Below are 27,720 nucleotides of genomic sequence, written 5' to 3'. Positions count from 1 at the left end.
GGACCAGCTCCTCAGAGACTTAGAGGTGTCAGATCCGGGGGTGCCAGATTCAACTGTTTAAGTTTCTGATCCAAGGTTATCAGATCAGACTGTTTTTGTACTTTGGCAGGAAGCTCCAAAGTTGAAGCTCACTTTGGAAAGCAAGCTATTTCCTGCATTGTTTTGTCCCTGATTTTCAGGGGTTTGAGCCCCTGGAAAAGAAAAAGAGGAAGAAGAGGACGATAACAAATACTTTAGGACCAGTTTGTTATGCAGGTCACTAAAGGCCCTAGAGTTAAAGCCAGCACAAATCATACATTCCATATTTAAATGGACTGCATGCAGACAATAAATACAGTCCCTGTGGGCATCAGAATCAGGGATCTTGTGCCAACAGGAAGAGAATTTCTTAAACCTAGTGGGGTTTTTAGCCATAGCAGCCACAAGGAAATGGGAAGACACAGTTAGAAAAGAAAATTTTAAAGACTTTTTTTTTTTAATAAAAAGCTACTAACAATGGTAAAAGAAAAAGATTACCCTCTGAAAGGTAGGAAGAAACAGACAGTAAGAAGAAATAAAGTACTAACAGTGGTACGAAGAACAACCGAAGGTAGAAACAGGAGAGAAAAATAAGAGGTAATCCTAATGCAATAGAAACTTAAAAACTATGGAACAGGAGTAAGAGGTGAATAGGAAAGAAGAAATTGTAAGAAAATTGCAAAAGAAGTTGCACTGACTACAAAAAACTATACCCCAAAGCTCTATAAGAAGGATCCATAGGTGTAACAATAAAGCAGCAAATGAGATATGGTGTATTGCTGGAAGACTGGGGCATTTTTGCTAAAGGAAGGCCAGCAAAAGTTGGATCCAAGAGTATAATATGTGGCCGAGCAGATAAAGGTCAGATCAGAGACCCATCAGTTGAGGATCAAATAAAAATTACAACATCAGACTGGAATGTTTTCTCAAGGGGATAGGCTCCTGAAGGAAACAGTCTTGGTCAGTCCCCATCATGAGTACTGTGTCCATTCTAGAGGCTGTACAAAGATATGGACTTCAGCAAGGTGTAAGGAGTTCACAGGAAAGCAACCGAGAGGGTGTATGAAATGGAAGGGAATGGATATGGCTACAGATCTGAGCAGCTGACACTTTCCTCTATACAGAAGAGAAGGAACCAGGGTGACATGATATGGTGCATACGATAATGTCTGAGAGGTGTGCAGGTGGGCATGTAGAAGGGGGAAAATGATCACAGGAAAAATGGCTGGATGCCACCACAGATTAAACTGTTCATTGGATCTGCAAAACTACCTAGTCATGGAGAGGGCTGTAGATCCAACAACGGGCAACAAAAACATGTGATAGTGAAGTAATTTAAGGATCTATTAAAGAAAGAAGGCATAGGATGGCTAATAAAATAAGAAGAGGAAAGGAAGGGATGGAGTGGAAGTAGAACGTTAAATGAACTAAATGGGTAGACTAGCTAATAATGCTCTCCTGTTGTCAGATAACTGCATCATAATGTTATGTCAAAGACCGGTGTGTCTTGTCCTTTCCACATTCTTGCTGCATCACAGACTGCTATGTGGGTGTTGACACTATGTGCACAGGTACCACTATCAGCACAGAAGCCACAGAGGTACCTAGAATGAAACCTCCAGAATTGCCTTAGCAAACAGTCAACAAATATTTTATTTATTTGACATTTGGTAACCAGGAAAGTCTGACTGCATAAAGATTAAATGTTTTCAGCAAAGACCTGGGGAGAAATGCTCCACAAAAAAAGCGCCACAAAATAAACAATAGTAATAAGTAATATTACAATTTTACAAATACATGAAATAATGCAAGACTTTGCAAATAAGACAGAACAAACACCAATGTAGTAGCAGCATGTACACAATAGTAACTGAAATTAATTTGATATTAGTATAGTTGTACCTTACTACAGTTGGAAGAAGAGCTCAGATTGTGAATTGAGTGAGGAAGCATAGTAATACAACTAAGATGTATAAATAATGGATGAAAAAAGCAGTATGAATAATGTTGATTATAAGTAGGTGCAGAGTTGGAAGGATTACAGAAAGAGCGCGAGTACGATGAGAAGTAAAAGACTGAGCTGTACTGGGACAAGATTATCTGCAAGACTGGAGTCCTGGAGCAAATGCTAAGATAAAGAAGAGCATGAGTAGATCCAAGACTTAGGTAGTCTGAGGAGAGATCTGAAGGTATGGTGGTGAGGTACCAATCTGACTGATGCTGGAATAGTGTTCCAGGCTTTGACTACACAGTGAACATAGAGACTAAGATCACTTGACCTCTGTGGTTTACAGATAGATAAGAGTTGTTTACCAGAACACAGCAGCTCATGATGTTGGAAGATAGTGCTGTAAAAGGGAAGAGGCAGCTGTAGAAACTGAGGGAGTCTAGAATATTTTGTGTGTTAGTAGCAGCTGATTTAAAGTAAGCTGGTATGGAAGTTTGAATCAATTTAGAGTTTTGAGTGATAAGCAGTGGTGTGATTTGTGAGGTTGGCCAAAAGCATATTTGGCTATTTTGACCCGGTTTTATTTTACGGGATCAGTGAAGATTTGTTAGAACAGGGGAAGCACAGAAAAGGGGTGGTAAGAGATAACTGGAAGCAAGTGTGGCTTTTGTGGAGTTAGTTATGAATTATTTAGCCCTATACAGCATGCCAAGTTTTTGATGGGTCAGAGACAGAGTTTTCTGACTGGGTTCCGGTCTTGGGATAAGCCAAGAAAAGGCACACAGATAGTGGAAGCAGGGAGCCAGACATTGTGCCAAAAAACACCATGAAGATAATCTGAGATGTTGCCAATGACATGGGTATAACTCAGGGAATAATAGTTGTTCCATCTCAATCAACTGCACCTCTTATGTTATTGGCTTAGGTAGACATATTAGTGAAGGTCCTGCTAGAGGGACCACTGTTAATAATTTCCAGGGTAGGCTGGTGACTGGATGCACTGCTTCTGTAGCTGGATTTCATGATACCATGTGTTAACTACAGCAAGACTGTATGTTAGCCATCCTTACCATTTAATAACTGCCCACCTACAAAAAAGGGAATATCAGAATAAACAATGTCTTAACAGAAGGAGGCCCAGGGTTCAGGGGAAACTGCCATGGTGATGGGGAGAAGACTGAGTCAGGTCCTCAGAATAAAAAAACAAAAAAGGCTTTCTTAGTTTGTCATCATCTCTATCATAAAAATAGAGTATCTTAAAATGTTTTATTCTTCTTGTTAGAAAGCAAGATTCAATATTTGTTTCTGTGCCTCTAAATACTTAATGTTACTCACCATGCTCTTTCTGGTGGCACTGACAAATCAAGGAATGATATAATATGAATCCTTTTGCATTTGCATCACTGCAAACTTGAGTTTGGTTTGGTGCATGACAGGTAGTCTGGCTTTACTTCAAAAGATTACGTGCCTGAAAACTAGCAACCAGGGGAAGCAAAAGACTGACAGAATGCATGCTAAGAAACAAGTACCTGCTGCAAACAGAATAGATGTCAGAAAATAACTTACTGATGACCACAAAATCTGCCTGTCTGCTGAATAATGTCTAGACTTTGAAATACACTAGTGTCCTGGCACCATGGCACAGACAGACAAAGTCCTAAGTAACCCAGAAAAGGTGAGACTGACCACTGACTTGGCCACTGGAATAGCCAATGAAGGAGGATGGGAATGACCAGCAGATACCCTTTCACTGATTCTCAGAAGAGGGAGCTCATGAGGCCATATGGCCTGCTGTAATGCTGGCACCTAATGAAGAGTGTATGGGATTGAGTTATGTGTTTGGCTCTGCCAAACCATGCACAACTGGTAGCCTACATTGGGTGTGTGCATGCCTACAAGGGAAGGTGCAGAAGGACCACAAATCTACAAGCATGCCCAACAGCATTAAGGGACAGGACAGGGACAGAAAATGGAAATAACGCTCATGGCTGCCTGTCATTTAATGTATCTTGTCCCAGTGATACAAAAAACAAATGGGTACTCAAGTTACAGCAGAAGATAGATGGGCAGCATGCATGAAGAGCAAAAAAAAAATTGTTTGAAAAAAACTCAAACTGTTGAAAATGCAAGTAAAAAAACAAGTGGTGCTATTTGAAGTATGAAATCAAATCACTAAGCATAACACTTGTGTCTGTTCAATGACAGTAATGATCTGAAGCACATACAAGTGATATCCATTTATACAAACGGTGTTAAATGTGTGGTGACACCAAGGGTCATGGCAGCTGGGATTATTAAAACATCTGATACCTGCTACCAATGCCTGCAGAAGTCTAATGTTCGATTATACAAGTCTGCTGCATAAGACACTCCAAAGTAAGATCTGCTTCTCACTGGCCATAGTAATATAGCATGACAGTAAGAATTCTCAAAGTGGCTTTCTTAGCATTGCTCACATATGCACAACAGAATGATATGACTTAAAATAAGTTTTGATACATATCAGAGTTGCGGTGGTGGTGCTGCGGTAGCGTTGTCGTCTCACAGTAAGGCATCCTGTTCGATTCTCAGCTAGAGCGTCTTCTGTGTGGAGACATGCGTGAATGGGCGTACCTTCATTGAAGGTTGTGCGTCAGGGCCGGCAACTCGGCACGTAAAAATCTACTGACAATCATTAGCGGACGGGAGTTCCGCTGTGGCGACCCCTAACCGGGAAAAGCCGAAAGACACAACAACATATCAGAGTTATTATCTAAAGTTCCTCACCAAATCCTTCATCTTGTAAAAGAACATTGCTGCTATATTCTTCTCTGAGAGTGATCTCTTCGACTCTGCTTTGGTTTAATGTAAAATACTCTACAACATCAATCGCACTGCAAAGGAAGTGACAAGACATGTAAACAGATTACAAAATGAATATATATTGTGAGAACATTATTTTTCAGTAATGCAAACTTCAAGAAGCAGCAATGCTGCTGTCTCTAATGCACTAATACTTTTAAAAATACATTAAAATGGAAGCTTACAGACCTAGTACATCTGAACATGCCAGTTATACATGTCTGATAACACATTTCTTGCACAGTACCAAGATAAACTTCTGAAGCATTCATTAATCCAGAAAGAACTCCCAGAAGTATCACTCAAATTCCACTGATGACAGTTCACTTGAGTCATTGGACTTGGATGACAATCACTTACATGTTTATGTTCATGCATCTTATTTACAGACAGAGGAATCAGTATAACAAGCAACACAAGCTTGAAGATTTTTTAGCTACCATATAATCGTGCACACATGGTATTGTTTTACACGTGTTAAGGTAATATGATTTAGTGTAACTCAACAACATTATAACTCCCTAAGTGTTTCCCAAAGCCTTTTTCTGGGTGCCAATGTCATTAAGTTCATAAGTTCTTACTAGGCAGGCAGCCTGGGTGACCGTATAATGCCTAGCCATGCAAGCTAGGGACTTTAATGCATGGATGAGTTACCCTGCTCAATCAGAGCCATACTGTTTATTGCAAGAGCAATTTTATGGGTACCCATCTAATCAGCAAGGAGGTCAATGTGTTACACTATTTGACATGCCAAAGAAACTTGTTCCATAGGTAGGGGATTCTTCGAGTGAAGAATCTATCTCTCAAAAATTTTTATTTATGTAGTGAAGAAGTATGACATCTGTGGAGTGATTTTTAGTTTTGCCCTTATTTCTGTGGTGGAGGTGTAATAGGACAGGATCTTTTGTAGCCCACAAGGCAAGGAAAAGATCATCACATAGGAGCCAGTTTGAGACACAGAAAAATGAGAGGGTTTTTAGTCTTTCTCATGGCAGCTAGGGGAACTTGGTCTTTTTTATTTTGAAAATGCTATAATATTTACAATTCGGAAAGGTGTTTGTAGCACTACATTTTAAATGGGGCACTGTACTCCTTGACTGGTCTGACAAAAAATATGACATCCTGGGACCTGAAGGATATACCCTTGGTAATTAACTGGGCAAAATAGAAGGTCTTCCTAACAATGTCTGATTTGGGATGACTGAAAGTCATTGTTGACGAAGGTACACATATCTAATGACTACGTCAGTCTTGAGAGGGTCCCGTTTATGTGGTAATTAATAACACAGACTTGTTGCCCAAAGGTGACTACACTACCTTTTTTGTCATTAAGCTTAAGGCCATGACTGGTATACCACATGTTGGTTTCTGGCAAGCCCACTTGAAGAACATGAGTGTTGTGGAGAAGTCAATGACATCATCCATTTTTCAATCACCAAACTTGGTGAGCCAAAGACTTTTGAAATCTGCTCTTATACCAGAGCCCTAAAAGGCACCACTACCACTGATAACTATAGGGCAAAAGAAATTAATTTTTAGGGAAGGCTTTCCTGTAAAGAGAATATACATAGCTCCAGCCAGAACTCGGGTGACACTTACTTCAAGGAAATCTATCATAATGTTTTCTACTATAAGTGTAAAAAGAATTCCAAAGTCCGAATTTCTAGCTGAAAATTCTCTAGCTCAACCTCTTCCACTCATACATCATCAACAGCATGGTCTTAATTGAGACCTTGGCACCAGCAGTACTAGCCTGCATATTTGCTTTCCCTAAAAAAAAAAAACTTCACTTCAGAATTTTGTGGGTGCAGGGCTCTTGCTACCTGTGTTGTAGTCTGGAAATTTCTGCCTCATTTTCCTATTCCTCTCCCAGGACCACAAATGATGGGGAGCTTTTTTAGGTGTGATTCTTTCCTGTGCACTGCTATAATGGCTCTTACCATCTTTTTGGGAGGTGGTGAGCTTGGTCCAGCTCTCTCACTTCACCTTCGGCTCTAAACCTTGAGGAGCATGCTCTTTTGAAAAAGTCATCCTTTTTAGATAACTGGCTACTTTCTCGCAATGGTCTTCTGTTCTGTGAAGGATCCATAACCTAATTCCCTGAAATCCCCATCTATTCAGACCTAACTATACACTTTGAGTATTCTGGATTATCACTATCATTGCTTAAATTTCTCCACAATTACCAGTGACATCTTTGACAGGAATTAAAGGATAGGACATGTCTCAGAGGTGAACCAGCTGCTTTAAGATGTCTCACATCATAAGGCTACTGTGGTAGAGTAGATGGATAAAGCCCTGACTACAGTTCAGCTGACCCAGGGTCAATTAGTGGCTCAGGTGACTGACTGAGGGTGGACATGTCCATTTTGTGGGGGAGGAAGCTTACTGATAATGTTCCCAAAGGGGGGGCCTTGGTCCAAAAAAAGAGAGTTGCACTTGGATGTAACCAAAGAACGGGAGGGAAAGGAAAGGGAAAAGTGGGTACAGCATACAACAACAAAAAAAATGGACAAAAGCACAGACAGCCGAACCCCCATAATGTCCTTGAGATCCATGCCAGGACTCAGCAACTCCAAAGTCATTTGGGGGGGATAGGAGGCAGGCTGGTACATCTGGCATGCATGTGGGGCTCTGGGGGCTGGGCTCATAACAGTGAGGTCAGAGGGGTGAAAAAAAATTAAAATGTAAAAACAACTTGAATACCAACCAGCGAGAAGAAATACAGGAGCACGGGAATTAGAAATTCCTAATTCCTGTGCTCCTGTGTTTCTTCACGCTGGTTGGTGTTCGAGTGGTTTTTACTGTATTTTTTCTGTGCCTTTAGTGACCACTGTCAGAATTGTGGTCATTTGTTTAATTAAAAATTAGGACGTCCCACTTCCTAGATACACTTATATACTTAATGATACATCCAATATGAGAGCTCAGTGTCTAAAACTTTCATGCTACCAGTTCCTCCCCTTTACCCATAATGATCTGCCAGTTAACTTCCACTCAAAATTTCAGGTGTGATACTCAGAAAGTAAAGCAAAACAACAAAGCATCACTAATAATCCTGCAGATTATGCCTGCCTTGAGAGAGGGGGATGGAGGGCGGGTATATTGATAAAGACAGAACTGCTCATCTACATCTATCATTATGGTAACTGAAAAAAAGTTATGTATGCACCATAACGTTCCATCTGTGTTCACCATTTTCATTCTTCCTCTACTGATGGGGTTTGGATCCAATCCTCGGATCTGGCATAGCCACTTCTTCCAGCTCATGGAACACTGAAACTTTTGAGCTCCTCCCCATACAGATAATGCCCTAGGCACTTAACATATCTCAGATCTTCTTTACTGCCCCTTATACCTGCAGAGCATAAAGAAAAAATAATACAACAGAATCTGAGACTCAAACAAAGGAAGAGTAGTTCCTCCAGCATCTTTTGATCCTTCCAAGAGTTAAATAAGGAGAGGGTTGGTGGGAGGGAGCAGAGGTAGAATGAAAATAGACAACACAGCTGGAACATTATGGTGAGTACATAACTTTTTTATCTGATATTGTCATTTTCAGTCATTTCTCAACTGATGGAACGGGGTCCCCAGCTACCTTAATCCTGGGAGGACTGTAAGGAAGGATATTCCTGAGTACCACTGAGCCAAAGGCTGTTCTTCCCCTAGAGACCAGATCCAGTCTGTAAAGAGCAATAAAGGTATGGGGATTAGCCCACATTGCGGCTGCATAAATATCATCCAAAGAGGATCTAGATAAAAAGGCTGAAAAAGTTGCCATAGATCTGGTGGAATGTGCTTTTGGTGTTTAAAGTAAAGGCAAGCCCAATTTTATATACAAGGGAAATACAATCAGTCAACCATTTTGCTAAAGTCACTTTAGAAACTGGTTTACCTAATTTTGACTCAGAAAAGGAGACAAATAATTGTTCTGATTTTCTGAAATATTTGGTTCTATGTAAATAAAACTGTAATTGTCTGTGAACATCCAATATATGTAACATATACTCTCCCTTATTTGAGAAATTTGCAAAGAAGACTGCGAGGTTGATAATTAAGTAAATACTGGATTCTGACACCACCTTAGGAAGCAAGGAAGGACTGGTCTGTAAGGATGGTCTATGTCGAAGTCTGACATTTTCGAAGCTCTTAAGGTCGAACTTGAAAGTTCGAAGTCTGACAACATCGAATGTCAAAAAAAAAAAAACATTTAAAACTCAAAACAAAAAAAAAAAAAAAGCTCTATGCAGGGGGGACAAGCCACCCTGCACCCTCCACCCCCCGCTACTTAAATATACCAACTCTGAGATTGCAATACAGTGCAGTAAAGGGAAATCTTCCCTTCCCACACTCTATGGTGATCGCCGTTATATGTTTCGAAGTTGTGCAACTTCGAACTTTCAAGTTTGACCTTTAGAGCTTTGAAGTTTTCACACTTCGACATTATGATATAGACCTAAGGGTATTTGGAAGACAAGGCCTGTAATTCTGATACTCTTCTGGCAGAGGTAATGGCTACTAAAAAGATAGTTTTCTAGGTCAAAAATTTTAGTTCACACTTAGCTGAAGGTTCAAACAGAAATTGAGTGAAAGTTTGCAAAACAATATTCAAATCCCAAGGAGGAGTGGGATCTTTTAATGGGGGTCTAAGTAGAAAAGTTCTTCTTAGAAAGGTTTTACAAAGTTTGGAAGATGATAAAGATGAGTTATTTACTCCTATATGAAAATTGGAAATAGCAGCTAGTTGTACTTTACAGCAGAAAAGCTAGCATTTTCAATGAACATTGTAGCTAAAAATTCAAGAACTTTAGCAACTAGTGCTGAAAAGGGATCCAGATCTTTTTTGCTGCACCCTAATGACAAATCTTTTCCATTTATTTCTGTAAAGTTACCTGGTGGAAGCTTTGTGCGATGATAAGAGAAAGTGGCAGACAAGGGAGGAGAGCCTGGGCTGTCTAGCAATCAGTGGAAGTGGAGAAACCATGTTGTCAATTTTAGGTCTAGAATATCCGGATGAATCATGTCTGTCAGGTGAGACAGCAAGTCTGGAGTTGGATCCAGAATCCCTGAAGGATGGAGATGAGGAGACCAAATTAATGAAAAACAAATCTGACAAGGCCAATAAAGGGTAATGAAGATAACTGTGCTCTTCAGTTGAGAAGCTTTCTGAAGAAATGTGGGCATTGGAGGTAATGGGGGGTAGGCGTAAGGAGACTGGGGAGCCAATCTAGAAGAAAAGCATCACTGAGTGACTCCCCCAGAGGGGGGATCAGGGCAAAGAACTTGCTGCACTTGTTGTTAAGGGAAGATGAAAAGAAATCACAGCATGGTTGTCCCCATCGACAGAAAATCCTTTCTGCAACCTTCATATTGAAGGACCACTCGTTAGGCATTAGAATACGTCTGCTTAGCTTGTCTGCAATGACGATGGATTTCCCCAGAATATGCGTTGCTGTCAGAAAATGATTGCATGAGATCACCGATTGCCACACTCTCATAGCTTCTTGACAAAGGGGGTAAGATTGGTTTCCCCCTTGTTTGTTGATATACCAGACCACTGACATATCTGTCTTGACTGCAACAGTCTCAGTGGGGAGAGTGTCTTGAAAGGCCTGCAATGCTAGGAGGACGGCTCTCATTTCCAGAACATTGATATATATGTTGGCCTTTTAAGGGGACTATGTGCCTTGGACTGTCTTTCCTAAGAAGTGTCTGCCCCACCTGGTCTAGGAGGTATCCATTGTCACTATGGCCTTGAACAAAAAACAAAAAGATGACCTTCTTTTACCTGATCAGAGTATATCTACCATAGAAGGTCATTTTTGCAAGCCTGCATTATTTTGATCTGACTTGATAAAGGTTGGTGGAGAAAGAACCATTGAGTTGCTACAGTCCACTGAAGGATCCTCATGTAGTACCTTGCTAATGGTACCAGAATGACTACTGCTGACATGGACCCCAATGCTTGAAGGATCAGTCGAGCTGAAAGAGAAAAACTTTGAATGATCTTTCTGACCTGGAATCAAACAGTTTGGACTCTTGACAGAGGGAGAGAGGCTGTTATAAATATGGTATTAAGCAAGGCTTGGATGATCTCCAGTATCTAAGCTGGATCAAGTTGAGATTTGTTTGATTGACTGTAATCCCCAGAACAGACCACTAACTGGGTATGTACTCTCGTGCTTGAATCAGATGATGCCTGGTCGGAGTGGTTGTGAGCCAGTTGTCCAAATACAGAAACACCCGGAGTTTCAAGTGAGCTGCTACTGCTGCCATACACTTGGTAAACACCCTGGGGGCTGTGGTGAGACCAAAGGGCACAGCTCTGAAATGGTAATGACTGGCTCCCAGTCGGAAGCGAAGATATTTCATGGATCAACTGTTCATCTTGATAAGATATTACGCATCCTGAAGGTCTATCTAACACATCTGGTCGTCCTTGTGCAGAAAAGGCAGAATGGACTGAACCACGAGCTTTGTGTACCGATCCAGCTGGTTTAGTTTGCTGAGATTTATTTATTTTATTTTATTTTACATTTGTTGACTGGGTTTGTCCGACTGAGCTGATAGCCCTTTTTCAGTGAAGGCCCGGGGAGAAAGGCTCCACATTTATTTATAGAATATAGTACTTAAGGTATTAAATCAACAATTTGGAGAAAATCTCCAGTTAACAGTTGTTAGGAAAATATCAATAATGTTCACAATATAATTTATATTGAATATAGACAAGTTTAAATGGATTTTCAATAACAAACCGTGTTAAATGCTGACAAGCTAAATACAGACAGGACAATACAGGTTTATACTTGGGTTTATACATAACAAAATAATTATAAAGACTGATTTAGGGATAGGATTGTGGAGTTTCAAAATTGGTCTCCAGTCCCCTGTTTTCCTTGGCACTAAAAAGAATCTTGAGTAAGTTCTGGACTCTTTCTGGTCTGGGGCACTTCTTGGATGATTATTTTTTCAGCAGCTTGTTTATCCCTAGTACTGCTGCTTCCCTCTGAGTTAGTGTAACACTGGGGACTTTGTTTACTACTAGTGAGGGTGGAAGGGAAAATGGTACTACATAATTTCTGGATATAATCCTTTGCACCCAGGAATCTTTTGTAATCTCTAACCAGGCTCTCTGGTGCAAGGATAAATGATCCCCAACTGCCGACAGAGACAGACAGTCAGGCCTCCTTTCAGAAGCACTGATAGGATCCATCAGGGTAGGTATCCCTAGATCCCTCGTTATGTAGACCACTGTTGCCACAGGTACAGCATCTTCCATTAGAGATCCCCCTCTGCCCCAGGGGGAACTGTCTTTATGTGGATCTTGGAAGGGACCCTGGGACTTTTTGAAACACGTTTTTTGTCCATCTTGTTGGTTCCTAGAAAAGGTCTGTTGAGGGGTCAAAAAATGTACTTCCACAGTAGACAGTGTTTTTCCTTCCTGTTCACACCTAGAGAGTGTGTCTTTTACTTTGGGGCAAAATAAAGAACTTCCATCAAAGGAAACATTGCAGAAGAAAGATCTGAAGGGTTGCACAAAGGCACACAAGCACATCCAGGCATGTCTTCTGATGGAAATACCTGAACCCATCACCCATGAGGTACCTTGAACTGCGTGGGAGATAAGCCTCATGGATGAATTTGAAATGGGCTGAAGGATGGCGAACTCCAGGGAAATAGTTCTCTCCACCTCGGAGGATATGGTCCCAGTGAAAAATCTGGAAAGCTCCTTAATCAAATCCCTCTAAAGTCTCATAAATTGTGCCATGTAGTTCACAGACCTAAGAGCAAAAGTTGCTGAAGCTTATATATACAGTTCCCAAATCTATCCAGCATCCTAAACTCCCCGTTAGGAGGGGAGGACAATGGAACCTTGTTCTGCTAGTTCCTTCTTAATGGCCACTGCTACGACCTTGGCATGAACTGGTAGTCCCTTGCTCCAATAAATTCTATCCTTCGGTCGTGCCAGGGTCCTATCTGGTCTCTAAGGGATATACTCACTCCACACCCATCGAGAGACCAAATCATTGAGCTCATCAGCAGGTGGAGTCATCCAGGAGGTAGACGGGCCAGTGCCAAAGGAATTCAGGAATACAGACTCCTCTTGGGAAGGGCTGTCAGGGGCCCTAACATTCCCTTGTTTTAGGAATTCTAGGATATCTCCAAATAAGATGTTATCAGGTGGTGATCTGGGGGACCATTCCCTTTCATCAAAGTCCGCATCTTCTGTGACAGACTCTTGCAGAGAGTCTAAGTGCCTCCTTTTACCCTTCCTCTTCCTGGGAACTTCTTCGATGGGAAGCTCAGGAAGAGTCAGAAGAGATTACTATACCCTGCTGGGTGGTCTGGAGACTGGCTTGGGATGGCTGCCCGGTGACACAGCTAATTGAGGCTCTGGACACAGAGTTGAATGGAGTTGGGTAGTCAGAACTGATGAGGGAAGAGAAGTCCAAACTCTGGGAACAGAAAAAGCTCTCTCCACTACCTCAAATGCAGAATACCTTGGAGAAAAAGAAACCAACTGATCCGATAAGGCAAGCTTATGGACCATCAGCTTCTTCCATCTTGAAGGCAAACCACTTGAGGAAGGAGTTAGATTCAAACTGCCTAGCACCGAATCTCTGAGGGGCAGAGACAGATCCAACAGCTTTGGAGTCTACTCCAACACTCCAGAGCCGATGCTGACACTACGGCTCTGAGAGTCGTCTGGCTCCTAAGTGCTTGAAGCCGGACCACTAAGAGATGCCACCGGAGTCAAAGATGCCTGCATCTTTGGATCCGAAGCAGATGACTCCAGGACTTTCAGATCCAATGGCTCCAAAACCAAAGGTCAGATTGGAGAAGGAGCCAATAATGAGACAGTAGTACTGACAAGGGTCTTCGGACACGATGGGGTCGGAGCTGGAAAAACTCCCATTTGAATCTTCATCCTGAGGAATTTCTCTTTTTCTTTTGATCTTTTCCATTCTTTATCTTGTTTCTTCAAAGGAAAGAGAAGACGTGCATGCCTTCAGATCCAAAGACATTTTTGACCCTGTCTGTGAAAGAGGGCCTTTTAAAATTAGTTTTTCTCTTCTCCCCTGGAGGGCTCTGGCACACAAATGGAGCACAAATTCTGCAAGTGAAAAGGCCCCAAATAATAGACACACTGCAACAGAATAGCAATAAAGCAATGTATAAACATTAACTAACAGTAATCTAAGCAACTTGCTTATTAAACTACCTATCTTAATATTATACACATATGTATGTACGTGTGTGTGCATATATCTATTTATCTATATATACAAGTATACATAAGCCCACACCCAGAAGGAATATTAGGAAAAAAATGGAAAATTACACTGCTATAACCTTAAATTACTAATAACCTAACATTACTCTAGCCTAAAAACAGGTATCAAAATTCTTCAAAGGGAGGAAAATGTTAGACTTATCATGAAAAATGACAGAGCTCTCAGTCCACACATCTGTTTGAGTCAGGCAGCAAATAAGATTGGAGGTAATTCAGGTAAGACAGGGAATTGTGGGTGGGGAGGAGTCAGAGCTCTTGGATCCAAATCTTTGGTATAAAGTGCCGAAGTCAGATCCATGCGGATATGACAATCCACATTACAGCCAAGTGCTCCTCCAGGCACTTCTGCAGTTACCTCCTACTGTGCCTCAAGGCATCAAATATTACTTTTTCATATTTGCATTAATAATGCCAAAAACCATGCTACATACAAGGTATCAGAATATTTTATCTTGAAGCATACAAGATGGCAAACGATATTGTAATGATATTTGACCTGTGTCAATGAATATTTGTTAGAACTGTAAGACAATAACTTCATTTTTTAAAGGCTCAAGCCACATCCACTGGGAGTTAAAAGTACACACTCAAAAGAGCTGTACTGGAGGGAATGAGTTAAATCAGATGAAAAAATACATTTGATCAATTGATCCAAAGATCTGAAAGATTTATTTCTGCCAAGAAGGCACCTATCCTTTCTCTCTCATTTTTAGGTTCAGGAAAGAAAACAGGGAAAAGGATAGTTTGGCTTAAAGTAAATTTGGATACCACTTTAGGCAGAAAAGAAGGATTAGTTCTCAAAGAAACTCTGTCCCTGTGTAAAATAAGATATGGTTAACTCACCAGAAGAGCTTGCAACTACGATACTATTCTTGCAAAGGTCAGAGCAATCAGTAAAACTGTTTTCCATGTTAAGAACCTCAAGTCAGCCAGGTTAGTTGGTTCAAAAAGAGGAGGTGTTAGCTTCTATAATGCAAAATTGAGATCCCAAGGAGGGGCCACCACTTTTCTTAGAGGCCTCTTGTGCAAAACCCCTTTCAAAAACATTTTGATATACGACTGCATTGAAAGAGGAGGATCCATGGTCAGACATGCTGAAAAAAGAAGTTATGTACTCACCATAACGTTCCATCTGAGTAGGTACTTCATTTGTCTGCAACCTGTGGGTATCGGATCCGACTTCGGATCCGAGCCGGCAGCTTTCCAAGCTCCAAGATTCGAGCTCCTAGCTCCTCCCCCTACCCATAATCCCCTGCTACCAACCACATTACCTCAGATCGTTTTTTTGCCTTACCAACCTGGAAACATGAAAAATCAACTGCAAAGGTGATCAGAAAAATCCCGAAAGGTTCGGGGGATGGCAGGGGGGGTCGGTTGCAGACAAATGAAGTACCTACTCAGATGGAACGTTATGGTGAGTACATAACTTCTTTATCTGAAGTAGTTACTTCATTTGCTCTGCAACCTGTGAGACAGAGTCCCCAGCTACCTTATAAGAACCTGGGTGGTCCTTACGGAAGGATATTCCGAAGCACCGCGGAGCCAAAACAAGCCTTACTTCTCGAAATCACATCTAATTTATAATGAGAAATGAACGTATGAGAAGAGGACCAAGTAGCTGCTGAACATATGTCGTCCACTGGAACCCTAGACCAGAAGGCTGTTGAGGTGGCTACAGATCTTGTAGAATGAGCACGGATACTAACCGGGGCTGGTTTGCCAGACGATATATACCCCTGAATAATACACTGACGGATCCAATTTGCTACAGTGACATTGGAAATGGCTTTACCCATGGCTGATTTTGCATACGAGACAAACAACTGGTCCGACTTGCGAAACTCTCTAGTCCTATGCAAGTAGAAACGCAGCTGTCTGTGTACATCCAATTTGTGTAATGTGTATTCTCCCTTGTTCTGAAATGTTGGAAAAAACACTGGTAGATTTATCGATTGATTTATATTTGCTTCTGAAGCAACCTTAGGCAAGAAAGACGGGTTAGTCCTGAGGGACACTCTATCTTTGTGAAAGATAAGGTAAGGAGGTTTCATACACAAGGCTTGTAATTCTGAAACCCTTTTGGCCGAAGTAATAGCCACTAAGAAGGCTGTTTTCCATGACAAGAACTTCAACTGAATTGAGGCCGCAGGTTCGAAAGGTGGACTCGTCAAGGCTTGCAAGACTAGAGTGAGATCCCATGGGGGAACCACAGACTTTATCGGTAGATTTAAAAGGAAGATGCCTCGTAAGAAGGTTTTGCACAACTTTGTAGATGCTAAGGAACCTATGCCATCACCCACATGAAAATGGGAGATGGCTGCCAATTGCACCTTAACCGTAGAAGAGCTTGCTCCCTGTCGAAAGATCAACGAGAGGAAGTCCAGGAGGGTCGGAATAGGGACAGTAAATGGGTCAAAGCCCTTATCTTTGGCCCAAATGGAAAAACGTTTCCATTTACTGTTGTAAAGTTTTCTGGTAGATGGTTTATGAGCTGCAACCAGAATGGCCTTAACGGGAGATGAGAACCGGGAGTCCTAGCCATTAATGGAACTGGATCAGCCAAGCCGCAAGCTTGAGGTTGACCAGGTTCGGTGTTGGGCAATCCGTGGGATGAGAGATCGGTTCTGGACTGGGATCCAAAATCCACGGAGGAGCCACACTGTGAGACCGCAGAAAGGGGAACCAGATCTGCCGAGGCCAGAATGGGGCTATGAGGATAACTCTGCTCCCCAACCGACAGGCTTTCTGAATGAATTTCATCATGAGTGGAAGGGGGGGATAAGCATAAAGGAGCCTGGGAGGCCAAGCATGGACTAGAGCGTCTCAGGGGGTTTCCCCTCTGGGGGGAATTATTGTGAAGTACTCGCTGCATTTTGTGTTTAAAGGAGAAGCAAAAAGATTGCAGCGAGGCTGACTCCATTTCTGGAAGATCTGCTTCGCAACAGATGGATTCAGAGACCACTCATACGGAGTGAGAAGCACCCGACTTAGCTTGTCCACTAATATGTTGGATCGTCCCGGGATGGGCGTTGCTACCAGAAAACGGTTGGTGGAGATCGCCCATTCCCAAACTCTCATGGCCTCTCGACACAGGGGGTAGGATCTGGTTCCTCCCTGTTTGTTTATATACCAGACTACAGACATGTTGTCTGTCTGGATCGCAATAGTCCCCAGGGGAAGAAGGTCGTGGAGAGCTTGCAACGCCAAAAGCACCGCCCTCATCTCTAGGACACTGATATGCAATGCGGTCTCTAGGGAAGTCCACGTGCCTTGAACGGATCTGCCTGAACAATGCCCCCCCATCCGAGGCGAGAAACGTCCGTGGTCAACGTGGCTTCGACCGTGGGGGTCACAAAAGGCCTCCCTTCTCTGAGTTCCCGCGCATGCAACCACCAAAGAAGGGAGTCCCTGCAAACTCCGCTCAGCAGTATCGGCGTGTTCAACGGGTGGAGCAAGAGGGACCATTGGACTTGAAGGGTCCATTGTAATATCCGCATTCGCAGACGGGCATGGAGTGAAAGACCGATCGCTGCTACCCATAGACCCTTGTGGACTAAATCCGCCGGAGGAGAAGGACTCCGGAGAAGGGATAACACCTGATAAGACAAGCTGTTCAGTCTGACTGATGTTAGAGTAGCTCGAGAGATTCGAGTATCCAACCTGGCCCTTATGAATTCCAGGGCTTGTGTGGGGCACAGGCAGGACTTCTGCAGGTTTACTGAAATGCCTAGGTTGTGGGCTAGAGTCAGTGCGTAATCTCTCGCTACAGAGAGCTGATGCCTGTTGGTTGCGGTAAGGAGCCAGTCATCTAGGTACGGGAAGACCTGAATGCCCTGAAGTCTCAGGTGGGCTACAACCACTGCCATGACTTTGGTGAACACTCTGGGGGCTGAGGTGAGGCCGAATGGAAGAACCCTGAATTGATAATGACTGGCTCCGAGCCGGAAGCGGAGAAACCTCCTGGATCGTCTGTCCATCAAGATGTGGTAGTACGCATCCTTGAGGTCTATGAAGCACATCCAGTTGTTCTCCCACAGAAGCGGGAGGATAGATTGAAGAGTGACCATCCGGAACTTTTCCTTGGGTATAAACAGATTCACAGCGGAAAGGTCTAAGATGGGTCTGAGGTCCCCCGTTTTCTTTGGCACCAAAAAGAACCTTGAGCAATAACCCAATCCGGACTGATCTGGGGGGGATGGGCTGGATGGCTCTTTTTCTTAGCAGCTTCAAAATCTCTGAAGCCGCTGCCTCCCACTGATCGGGTGGGACATCGGGGAGGCGTCTGGTTTTGGGGGGAAGATTTAGGAAAGGAATGAAATAACCTCTGGAAATGATACGGAGCACCCATCGATCCATTGTAAGGAACTCCCAGTTTGACAGGTGCTCTGTCAACCGCCCCCCGACTGCCTCCAGAGAGGGACAGTCGAGCAAGCCCTCAGGGCTGTTGCGCGGGTCTGTCCGAGAAAGGTTCTCTAGACCCGAAATTATTCGGCCCCCCTCTGCCTCTGGGCCGGCGTCCACCTTGTCCTCCTCTGCCTCTAGAGGACGAGTGGTCCACAGCCGGATGGGATTGCTGAGACTTGCGGAACCACAGCTTCTTTTGTCCCCTCTGATTCCTGGAGAAGGATCTTTGGGGACTATAGAAGCGGACTCCGACGGCAGACAGCGTCTTCCCGTCCTTTTCGCTTTGGACCAGCGTATCGCGAATGGTCTTGCCGAAAAGAGCAGAACCGTCAAAGGGGGCATTCGCGAAGGATGCCTTGAAGGGATCAGCGAAGTCGCAAAGATGGAGCCAGGCGTGACGTCGTAAGACGACCCCTGCTCCGCTGGCTCTAGCGGCTCCTTCCGAAGCATGAGTGAGGAGCCGCATAGACGTATTGGAGATGGATTTCAGAGTGGCCATTCGTGTCGTAAACACATTCCTGTCTCCGACCGACATGGACTCTGGGGGGGGCTGCAGCGTATTCCTTGATCAAGTCTCGCTGTAGCCTGATGGTATGTGCCATATAGTTCAGCGCCCTTATGGAAAAGGTCGCTGAAGCAAACATCCGCTTCCCAATCTGGTCCAACGCTCGAGATTCTTTACCTGGCGGGTGGACCAGAGAACTCTCCTGAGCGAGTTCTTTCTTGGTGGCCGCCGCCACCAACATGGCATCAACAGGGGATCCTTTGGCCCATGATTGCCTATCTGTGGGGGGGGGCTCAGAATTTTATCAGGACGCCTAGGAATTGGCTCCACTGTGTCGGGCTCCTTCCACGCCCTGGTGGTAATTAAGTCCACCAGGGGGTCGGCTGGAGGGGACACCCAGGAAGTAGATGGGCTTGCCTCAAATGCCTCCAGGAACACGGATTCATCAAGGGAAGGTTTTTGGGCAGATCACCCCCCTCTAATACGCAACATTTCCATGATGTCTCCAAAGGAGACATCTTCAGGGGGTGACCTTGGGGAACCCTCCATATCATCTAATTCCGTGTCGGTGGTAATGGACTCGGGGGAGTCCAGGTGCCTCCTTTTACACCGATGTTCCCGAGGAACCTCCTCGGTGGGGCTATCCGAAGAGGGCTCATCCACGGGTTGTTGTTCCTCCACAGGAACTAGCTGGAGGGCTTGGGCAGGCTGTCCCGATGGTCGGATGATGGAAGACAGACCCTCATACAGTGGGGGTACGGGTGGTTCCGAAGCCCGAACTGGGGATCTGGAGGATCTCGACAGTACCCTCTCCACTACCTCAAAAGCCGAAGGAGAATCACCCTCGCCAGCCTCTGAGAGCAATCTCCTCGGCTCCGAGGAAGGGATCGGGGTCGGAGCCGAAGCAGTCGGTGCCGAGAGAGAGGTGCGCTCCGAAGCCAACAGCTCCGAAGATACAACAACTCCCTCGGATCCGACGCTCAGCCCTCGGCCCCGAGAGCTCAGATCCGACAAGCTTGAAGGCATAGTCAGCGTCAAAGAGACCAGCGGTATCGGCGCCAACAAATCCCTGGGTCCGAATGGGCCCGGATCCGATGACTCCGAGATCCGAAAACGAGTCGGAGAAGGAGTGATCAGGGAAAACATGGGGGCCGCACACCCCCCCAGAGGGGGGGGAGGCAAGAGCACCCCCATCTGCATTTGGGTCTGCAAGAACCGACGCATCATCCGATCCATGTCCGCTTCGGAGATGCTTTTGGTTGACCTGGAAGAGGTAGTCGAGGCGGGCCGGGAGGGCCGCCTCGACGACCTCGAGGGAGACCGATCTTCCTCCTCCGGCTCCGGCGAGAAGCTAGGTGAACAGAGCCGAGAGGAGAAGGATCCGGAGACCCCCGAAGGAGACTTAGCTATTTTTGCTGGCGGAGCCGAGGGGTGAGACTCGGCCTGCCTTTTATGGGATCTATGTCCCTCCTTATCCTTGTGCCTCTACTCCTTAGTTGAGGAGGCACTAGTTTCCCCAGAGCTCAAACCCGAAGAGGGAGGTTGAGTCCCGGGTTGAGCTGAGGGAACAGAGGGTGCCGAGGCCGCCGGAGCCTGAACGGGAGAGGAAGAAGAAGCTGACTCCTGGGGGAGCTTTCCCGCCAGGATCAGCTTGTTTTTCCTATCCCGAAGTGTCCGGGGGTTAAAGGCCGCACAGATCTGGCAGGCCTCTAAAAGATTGGCTGCCCCCAGGCACAAAACGCACTGAGTGTGGCCATCAGCTGTGGAAAGCTTGTGGCCACACTCAGTACATTTAGAAAAAATGGCCTTAGGTCCTTCCGCCATGTTAAACACTCACACACACACCCAAACGTTAAGGGGGGAGGGGGAGTGACAAAAGAAAAACTAACTAACTGTACCAGAAAAAATTAAACTAACACTAAAAGGGTAGAAAAAGGTTTACTACCACACACACACGATTTTTGAAACTTTAGGATGAAGTTATGAAAGAAACGATCTCACCCAGCCAGGAGCTCTTCAAAGGGAAAGCTTCTTCAGCCATGGCAAAAAACGATCTGAGGTAATGTGGTTGATAGCAGGGGATTATGGGTAGGGGGAGGAGCTAGGAGCTCGGATCTTGGAGCTTTGAAAGCTGCCGGCTCGGATCCGAAGTCGGATCCGATACCCACAGGTTGCAGAGCAAATGAAGTAACTACTTCAGATTGGGCAATAAATGAAGCTTGAAAGAAGAATAACGAAGGTCATAGGATATTAACTCACACAAATATTGTAAAACCAGAGAATAATTATCCCTGAATGGGTGCTGGTTATGTTGTTGGCACCAACTAGAAAACCTTTTCTATTTGCTAATATATGATCTTCTAGTAGAAGGCTTTCTTGCCTCCATTAATATCTGCTGCACATCCTCATTAAACAGGTGCTTAAACTGAATTAAGACCCTCTCATCCAGGTAGTTAACTGAAGTTGATTGATGTCAGGGTGTATGAAATACCAGTTTTCATGTGTGTAAAGATCCAGTCCGTGAGATGTCTTGTGGTGATGGTCTCCGGCCATTTCCAAAAGAAGGGAGAATCACGGTTGCCTGGGCCAGAAGGGAGTCACCACACTAATCCTGGGGATTCCTTCTGAATTTTCAAAAGTACTGTGGATATTCATGGAAAGGGAAGAAAAGCATACAGAAACATTCCTGTCCAAGGAAACAAGAAGGCATCTATCTTCAAAGCCTTCTTGTATGGAATCCTGGAAAAGAATCTTGCCAGTTGATTGTTCAGGGAGGAGGTAAGGAAGTCTACTTTATGAACTCCCCCACAGATGGATCAGTTATTGAAGACCCCTGATCTAGTTTCAGTTTGTGAGGATCTGCCCTGGCCCTGTTAAGCTTGCCTGCCAATAATTTGATGGAATGTAGAATGCCTGTAGAGTGATACTGTGCTGTGCAGCTATATACTAAGCTAACATGACTAGTCTGCAAAGGGGATATGACTTGTTTCCCCCTTGGGTAATGATGTACTACAGGACTGTGGTATTGTCTGTAAGAACTTGAATAGGTCCCAGGGAACAAAGGGGATTCAGAGCGCAGTGTCCTGATCAGGGCAAGCATCTCCAACATGGAGTGCTAGGCACTCATGTTTACTTCAAAGTTTTCTTCTAATAAAATGTAGCAAACAGTTGCTGCAGTTTACAACCTGCCTGCACAGAGAGCTATAGTAAACAATAAGCAGTTGCTACAGTTCGGAACACACATGGAGCAACACAGTGCTTAGGTTTGACTTTTAAAAGCCGGTATTGCATTAGAGCTCGAGATCAGCTGGTTGTGCCCAGGGCAGCTTGTCCCGCCCTAGCTACTCTACTAACCTCTGACACTACCCAACAGACATATTATTCTACCCAGAAACACAAATAAACAAAACCTGACTAAAATTTTAATCGAAAAATAAACGTTTTTCACACAAATAGCTCACATAAGCATTTATACATCAAGTCCATTAGAAATACAATGGCAGACTAAAACACAACACCAGACAGAAAGCAAAAATTTCCTTCGAAAAATATTTTCAGTAGGTTCATCCCAAGGGGCAAATTATTTGCTCAGCCTTGAAGGATTGCTAGCCTACTGACAGTTCTAGAGGATATGATAAAGGTGGGCACTTTGGTGGCAAAAAAGCTCTGAAGAGATTTGATGTCTTTTTATGGAGTTCCTCTTGAGCTCCACACAGAGCATGTGAAAAGAGCCAAACATCTTTAAATGCTGACTGGTCATGAGGGTGGTAGAACCCCAGTAGGCTACTGCAACAGTGATCTATGTGGTAAACATCCCTACATACATATGTGTCTATGTGTGTACATATGCATAGTTATATATATATATATATACATATATATATATATATATATATATATATATAATATATATATATAGAGAGAGAGACATACTATACACACACACGTGCACACAAACACACACACACAAACACACACACACACACACACACACACACACACACACACACACACACACACACACACACATATAAATAAATAAATCTAGGACTATTGAACAAAAGTTCAATAGTCCGAATCCACAATCACCAAACACACTTTAACAAAAGCGCTTTCACGGACAAGGCGCTTTCGTTAAAGTGCGTTAAAAAAACAAACAAAAAAAACCCAAAAAACAATAAATCTACTTTTATGCAGGGGAGCAAGCCCCTCTGCAACCCCCCCATGTGGGAGGTGGTGCCCCCCACACCCCCCACTTTAATATTCTCACTCCGAGCTTGCACTACAGTGAGGAAAAGGAATATTCCCTTATCCGCACAGTAATACGATTTCCGCAACAGTCATTCCGCCATGACACCGTCTAGCTGCAGGCATACTTCTGCAAAAGTGCTTTTTCGGTAAAAAGCACTTTTGCGGAAGTCCCCCCGGCTGTTTGTGCTTCGGTGAAAAGTTCCTTCGGGGATCAGTACTGATCCCAAATAAATACACACAGACACACAAACACACATACACGCACACCCACACACGCTAGTATATATATAATATATATGGGTTCCTGTCAATTAATCAAGAGTAGTTTTGGTGAAGTAAAACAAATAGACATTTACCGAAGCTTCTTTCATTGGAAGTGGAGTTTTTATTTATCTCCACTGAAGTACAAATTCAGTGTTATCGTATACAAGGTTATGGTGTGTATGGCGACTGTCTCCCACACAAAGGGTACAGGGGGCTTTGCTCCCTGCAAAAAAATTATGTTTCTCTGGTTCAATGGAATTAATTTTTGCAAATGGCTCTTGATTTCCATGCATTTGCCAGAACTACTGTCGATCAGTTTACTAGATACATGTGGACCTGGTCAACAGTAGTTCTGGCTAATACATATAAATCGAGTTATATGTGTGTATATATATATATATATATATATATATATATATATATATATATAAACATATATGTGCAGATAGATAGACATAGATACGCATATATACACACGCGCACGCACACACACACACACACACACACACACACACACACACACACACACACACACGCGCACACACACGCGCACACACACAATTCTCTTTAGTCCTCCAATTACTTCAGGATCAAGTTTGCCTGCTTATAGTTAGAAACCTCTACTAGGAAAAAAAAAACAGGCTTAGCTGGCCACCCTATCTGACAAATAGGACATAAGTAACAATAGTGAAAAAGGCTCTCGAATAGACAAGCCCCCTGGTCAGGTTCAAGCAGGCATCTGGAACTCAGAGAATGACATTTTAGGATGGGGGGTGGAGGAAGGGATGGTGAATCAGACAAAACAAGGCAACATGGATCTAGCCTGATAGTAAGTGCATAACTTTCATATCAGATGTTGTCTCTTTCGTCTGATTCAACAATTGGGATTGCTTCATATAAGAAACAGGTGGTATCAAGGAAGGAAATTCTGGAGAATGTAGGAGCCAAAGGATATACGAGACCTGGATTATACATTCAATTTGTAATGCAATACAAAGGTATGAACCTTAGATCTAGCAACTGCAACACAAATCTGATCACTGTGAACCCTACCTAACTTCCAAGATGGCTGCACAAGAATCAACAGCTTAATTTCAGCTCTCCCAGTGTGAAAACATAAACTGAAAAATATGAGCTAGTAATTCTGCTTTGAGTAAAATTCAGTTACTGACTAGTAACTACACTGTCTGGATGTCAGCAAAGAAGAAATTTAGAGAACCTGAAAGAAAATCAACTAGAAATGTGAACATAAACTCTGACTGGGAAGAACCCTGCAGCTATTCAGCAAAAAACAGTGAAAGCTTTAGCTGTGGTACAAGATATGGCTTCCAGTAATTTAGAGGACAAATACATCAAATGTACTCACAGGTGATTAAATAAATTAAACATTGAAGGAGTATATCAACTTAAATAACAAGATACTGGAAAAAATAGAAGAAGCTTTAACTAGCTATACAGATGAATCAATAAAACTGCAAAAATCAGAGGTTGAAATGAAGAAAAAGTCTGGTTAAGTATGAGACTTCTCAAGAAGAGCTGTTTCAAAAAATGGAAGAGTTAGAAGACAGAGTGCACACAAAAAACTTGACATTTTTGCTGTACCAGATAAGCTGGAAGGAACATACTGTATTCATTTCATGAAAACACAAATAAGTAATTGGACTGGCATTCCAAAACAGGATTTGTTAATTGAAATGACACATAGAGTGTTTACTCCAAACTTGGTCATGATAAAGCAGCCAAGACCAGAATTTGTAATGATGCAATTATTCCAGTAGAAAGAGTTGATCTTGACAAAACTGTGACCGATGGGCTTGACAAAACTGTGACAGATGGGAAAAGTATTAAAAATGGAGACAGCAGAGTGTTTACAGAAAATTATTATTCACTATGCACCAGGCCGAACAGAAGCAAATTTATCCTAGTAATCAGGGAATGTCAAGGGGCAGGTGTGAGATTCAAGCTGCTGTATCCAGCTGTTTTCAGAATATTTTCTTTTCCTGGAGGATCATAGACATTTTTGTTGCAGAACAGGCTATGACGAAATACAGAAGTTTATCCAAAAATAAGTGAGCCATTAAACAGAAGGAGATTCGGATTCTCATTTGTCTGAAAGGAAAATGTTTGAGAGACAGACAAAAAACACATGAATTGACTAGAAGAATTAGGAGTACCATGGACTTGAACCAGAGTCTGTTCTTGGAAGATGGAGATAAACAGGAAGTACACCAGCAACACTAAAATTAGGGAATAAATGTGAGATTATAAAGCATCAATCACATTTGTGAAATATAACTTTGTAAATAAAAGTGGCTGAGAAAGAATGGACTTTTGTTAATTTTTGTTAAACTTGTGAGTGGACTGTAAAGCAAATACCCCACTTTATATCATTCATGTTTAGAAGGACACTAAAAGGAAAAAAGTAACTCAGCAAAATAATTTTTGTTCTTAACAGTATTTGTATAAAACATTTCATGATATAAACTGCATCTTATATAGTAACGCAGTTTTGCATAGTATGTTATCAGGAGTATTTTAAATGTGAGGAGTCTTTTCAGTGATTGTTGTATGTGATAAAGATGGTAAACAGGTACTTTTTTAGTTGTAAGAAATATAGGCTTTATAATATAATAAGCGAAGAAAGGCTGGCAAAAGCAAGTTAAAGTTAACATACTGTGATCTTGGGCTGCTGGGATCGGGTGGGATATATAAAAGTGCACTGATTATATTATATGTAGTGCTGAGATGTTTTCTCTTATTCTTGCAAAGGTAAATGAATGGATTAAAGCCCTTGGCTTAATCTATTAATAAGTGTTTTTGTAAGCAAGTAGGCTTGAAAAATACATAAGTAGCAAGTAAGTAGGCTTGACAACATGATGCAAGCCATGAGAAGTGCTAAGTTTCTTGCAAATGCAATCATATTAGCTTGTTTGTCTCCATTAGAAAATGTTCAGTAGGAGTCAAGAAGTCTGCAGCTGAAAGAAGTTGTACATTTTGCTCTATGTTGAGTGAAACTCTTAAAGATTCCCTTATGTATCTTCAGATTTGTTACCTGTTTTTTTCTCTCATTACTGACTACTTTCCCATGGAGATGAGCTGTCTGTAGGTACAAGCAATTAAGCTTCAGAGTTCTGAGCATTCTTTGCTGACAGAAATGCAACATTTAAAAGTACAAGTGCAAGCAGTTCACTGAAAACTAAAGTTTGAGATTATTGGAAGTGAATAAAAGAGAGCAGCTTCCTTAGCAGCCTTAATGCTTTAATGTATTTAATAGAACAGTGTATATAGTTTAGTTTTTATTTAAAGACAGCCAGTGCACTTTTTCTTAGGGCTAAAAGTTAATGCTTTTGAAAGCATACAAGCTGTATTTCACAAGTGGGAGGAGGACAGGGTAAAATAGAAAAAAAAACCCACCAATCAGTGTAAGTAGGTGCAAAGGCTGTAACATGCTCTGTAGCATGAGTAAAATAGAAGTTATGTTCTTACCATAACGTTCCATGTTAGTTGTCTTCTTCTCGCCTTCTTCTTGCTGGATGGGTTCGGAGCTGACCTCGGCTCCGACTCGGCCACTCTAAAAGCTCGAGAGTTGGTTCCACCGGCTCGAGGCTCCCCTTATATCCCACACTGCTAGGCGTGAGTTACCTCAGATCTCGTTTGTAAGCTAGGCCCAGCTTATAATAGTAACAGAATAACTATAAACAAAGTCCACCTCTATAAACCAGGGAGAAGAGAAGGGTGACCTACGTCCTGATCCAGGAAAATATGCACAGCAGCATATACCTAAAGTAAGAGGTGGTAGAAAGAGAGGTCACAATCAAAACTCCTCTAGGTCTGTCCAGGCCAGGGGGAAGGAGGGTGGGACGCAAGAAGAAGGTGAGAAGAAGACAACTAACATGGAACGTTATGGTAAGAACATAACTTCTATATGTTAAGTTGTCTATCTCGCCTTCATTCTTGCTGGATGGGACCGCGTCCCTAGCACCTTGTCCCGGGTGGCCTAACGGAACAGACTCTTGAGAACAGTGGAACCAAAGTTAGCTCTATGCCTAGAAGCTAAATCCAACTTATAATGAGAAATGAAAGTGTGAGGAGTAGCCCAAGTAGCCGCTGCACAAATGGTGTCAATAGGCAGTCTGTCTTGGAAGGCTATAGAAGTAGCCAAAGCTCTGGTAGAATGGGCTTTAGGTTTGTTAG

General features: G+C 43.0%; 1 protein-coding gene across 1 annotated transcript in view; it reads right to left on the bottom strand.

The window, feature by feature from the left end:
* Positions 1-27,720, bottom strand: part of RAD21L1 (RAD21 cohesin complex component like 1) — a 1,222,403-nt gene that overhangs the window by 1,094,954 nt on the left and 99,729 nt on the right. Inside the window, exon 4 of the mRNA XM_044089023.1 lies at positions 4,733-4,839. Coding sequence (XP_043944958.1) covers positions 4,733-4,839 — 107 coding nt within the window. The remainder of the gene's footprint in view (positions 1-4,732; positions 4,840-27,720) is intronic.

This window comes from Protopterus annectens, chromosome 12.part0 (genome assembly GCF_019279795.1).
Source record: "Protopterus annectens isolate FY-2018-M chromosome 12.part0, PAN1.0, whole genome shotgun sequence".
NCBI classification, from domain to species: Eukaryota; Metazoa; Chordata; order Ceratodontiformes; family Protopteridae; genus Protopterus; species Protopterus annectens.
This window is presented reverse-complemented; position numbering and strand designations above follow the sequence as displayed.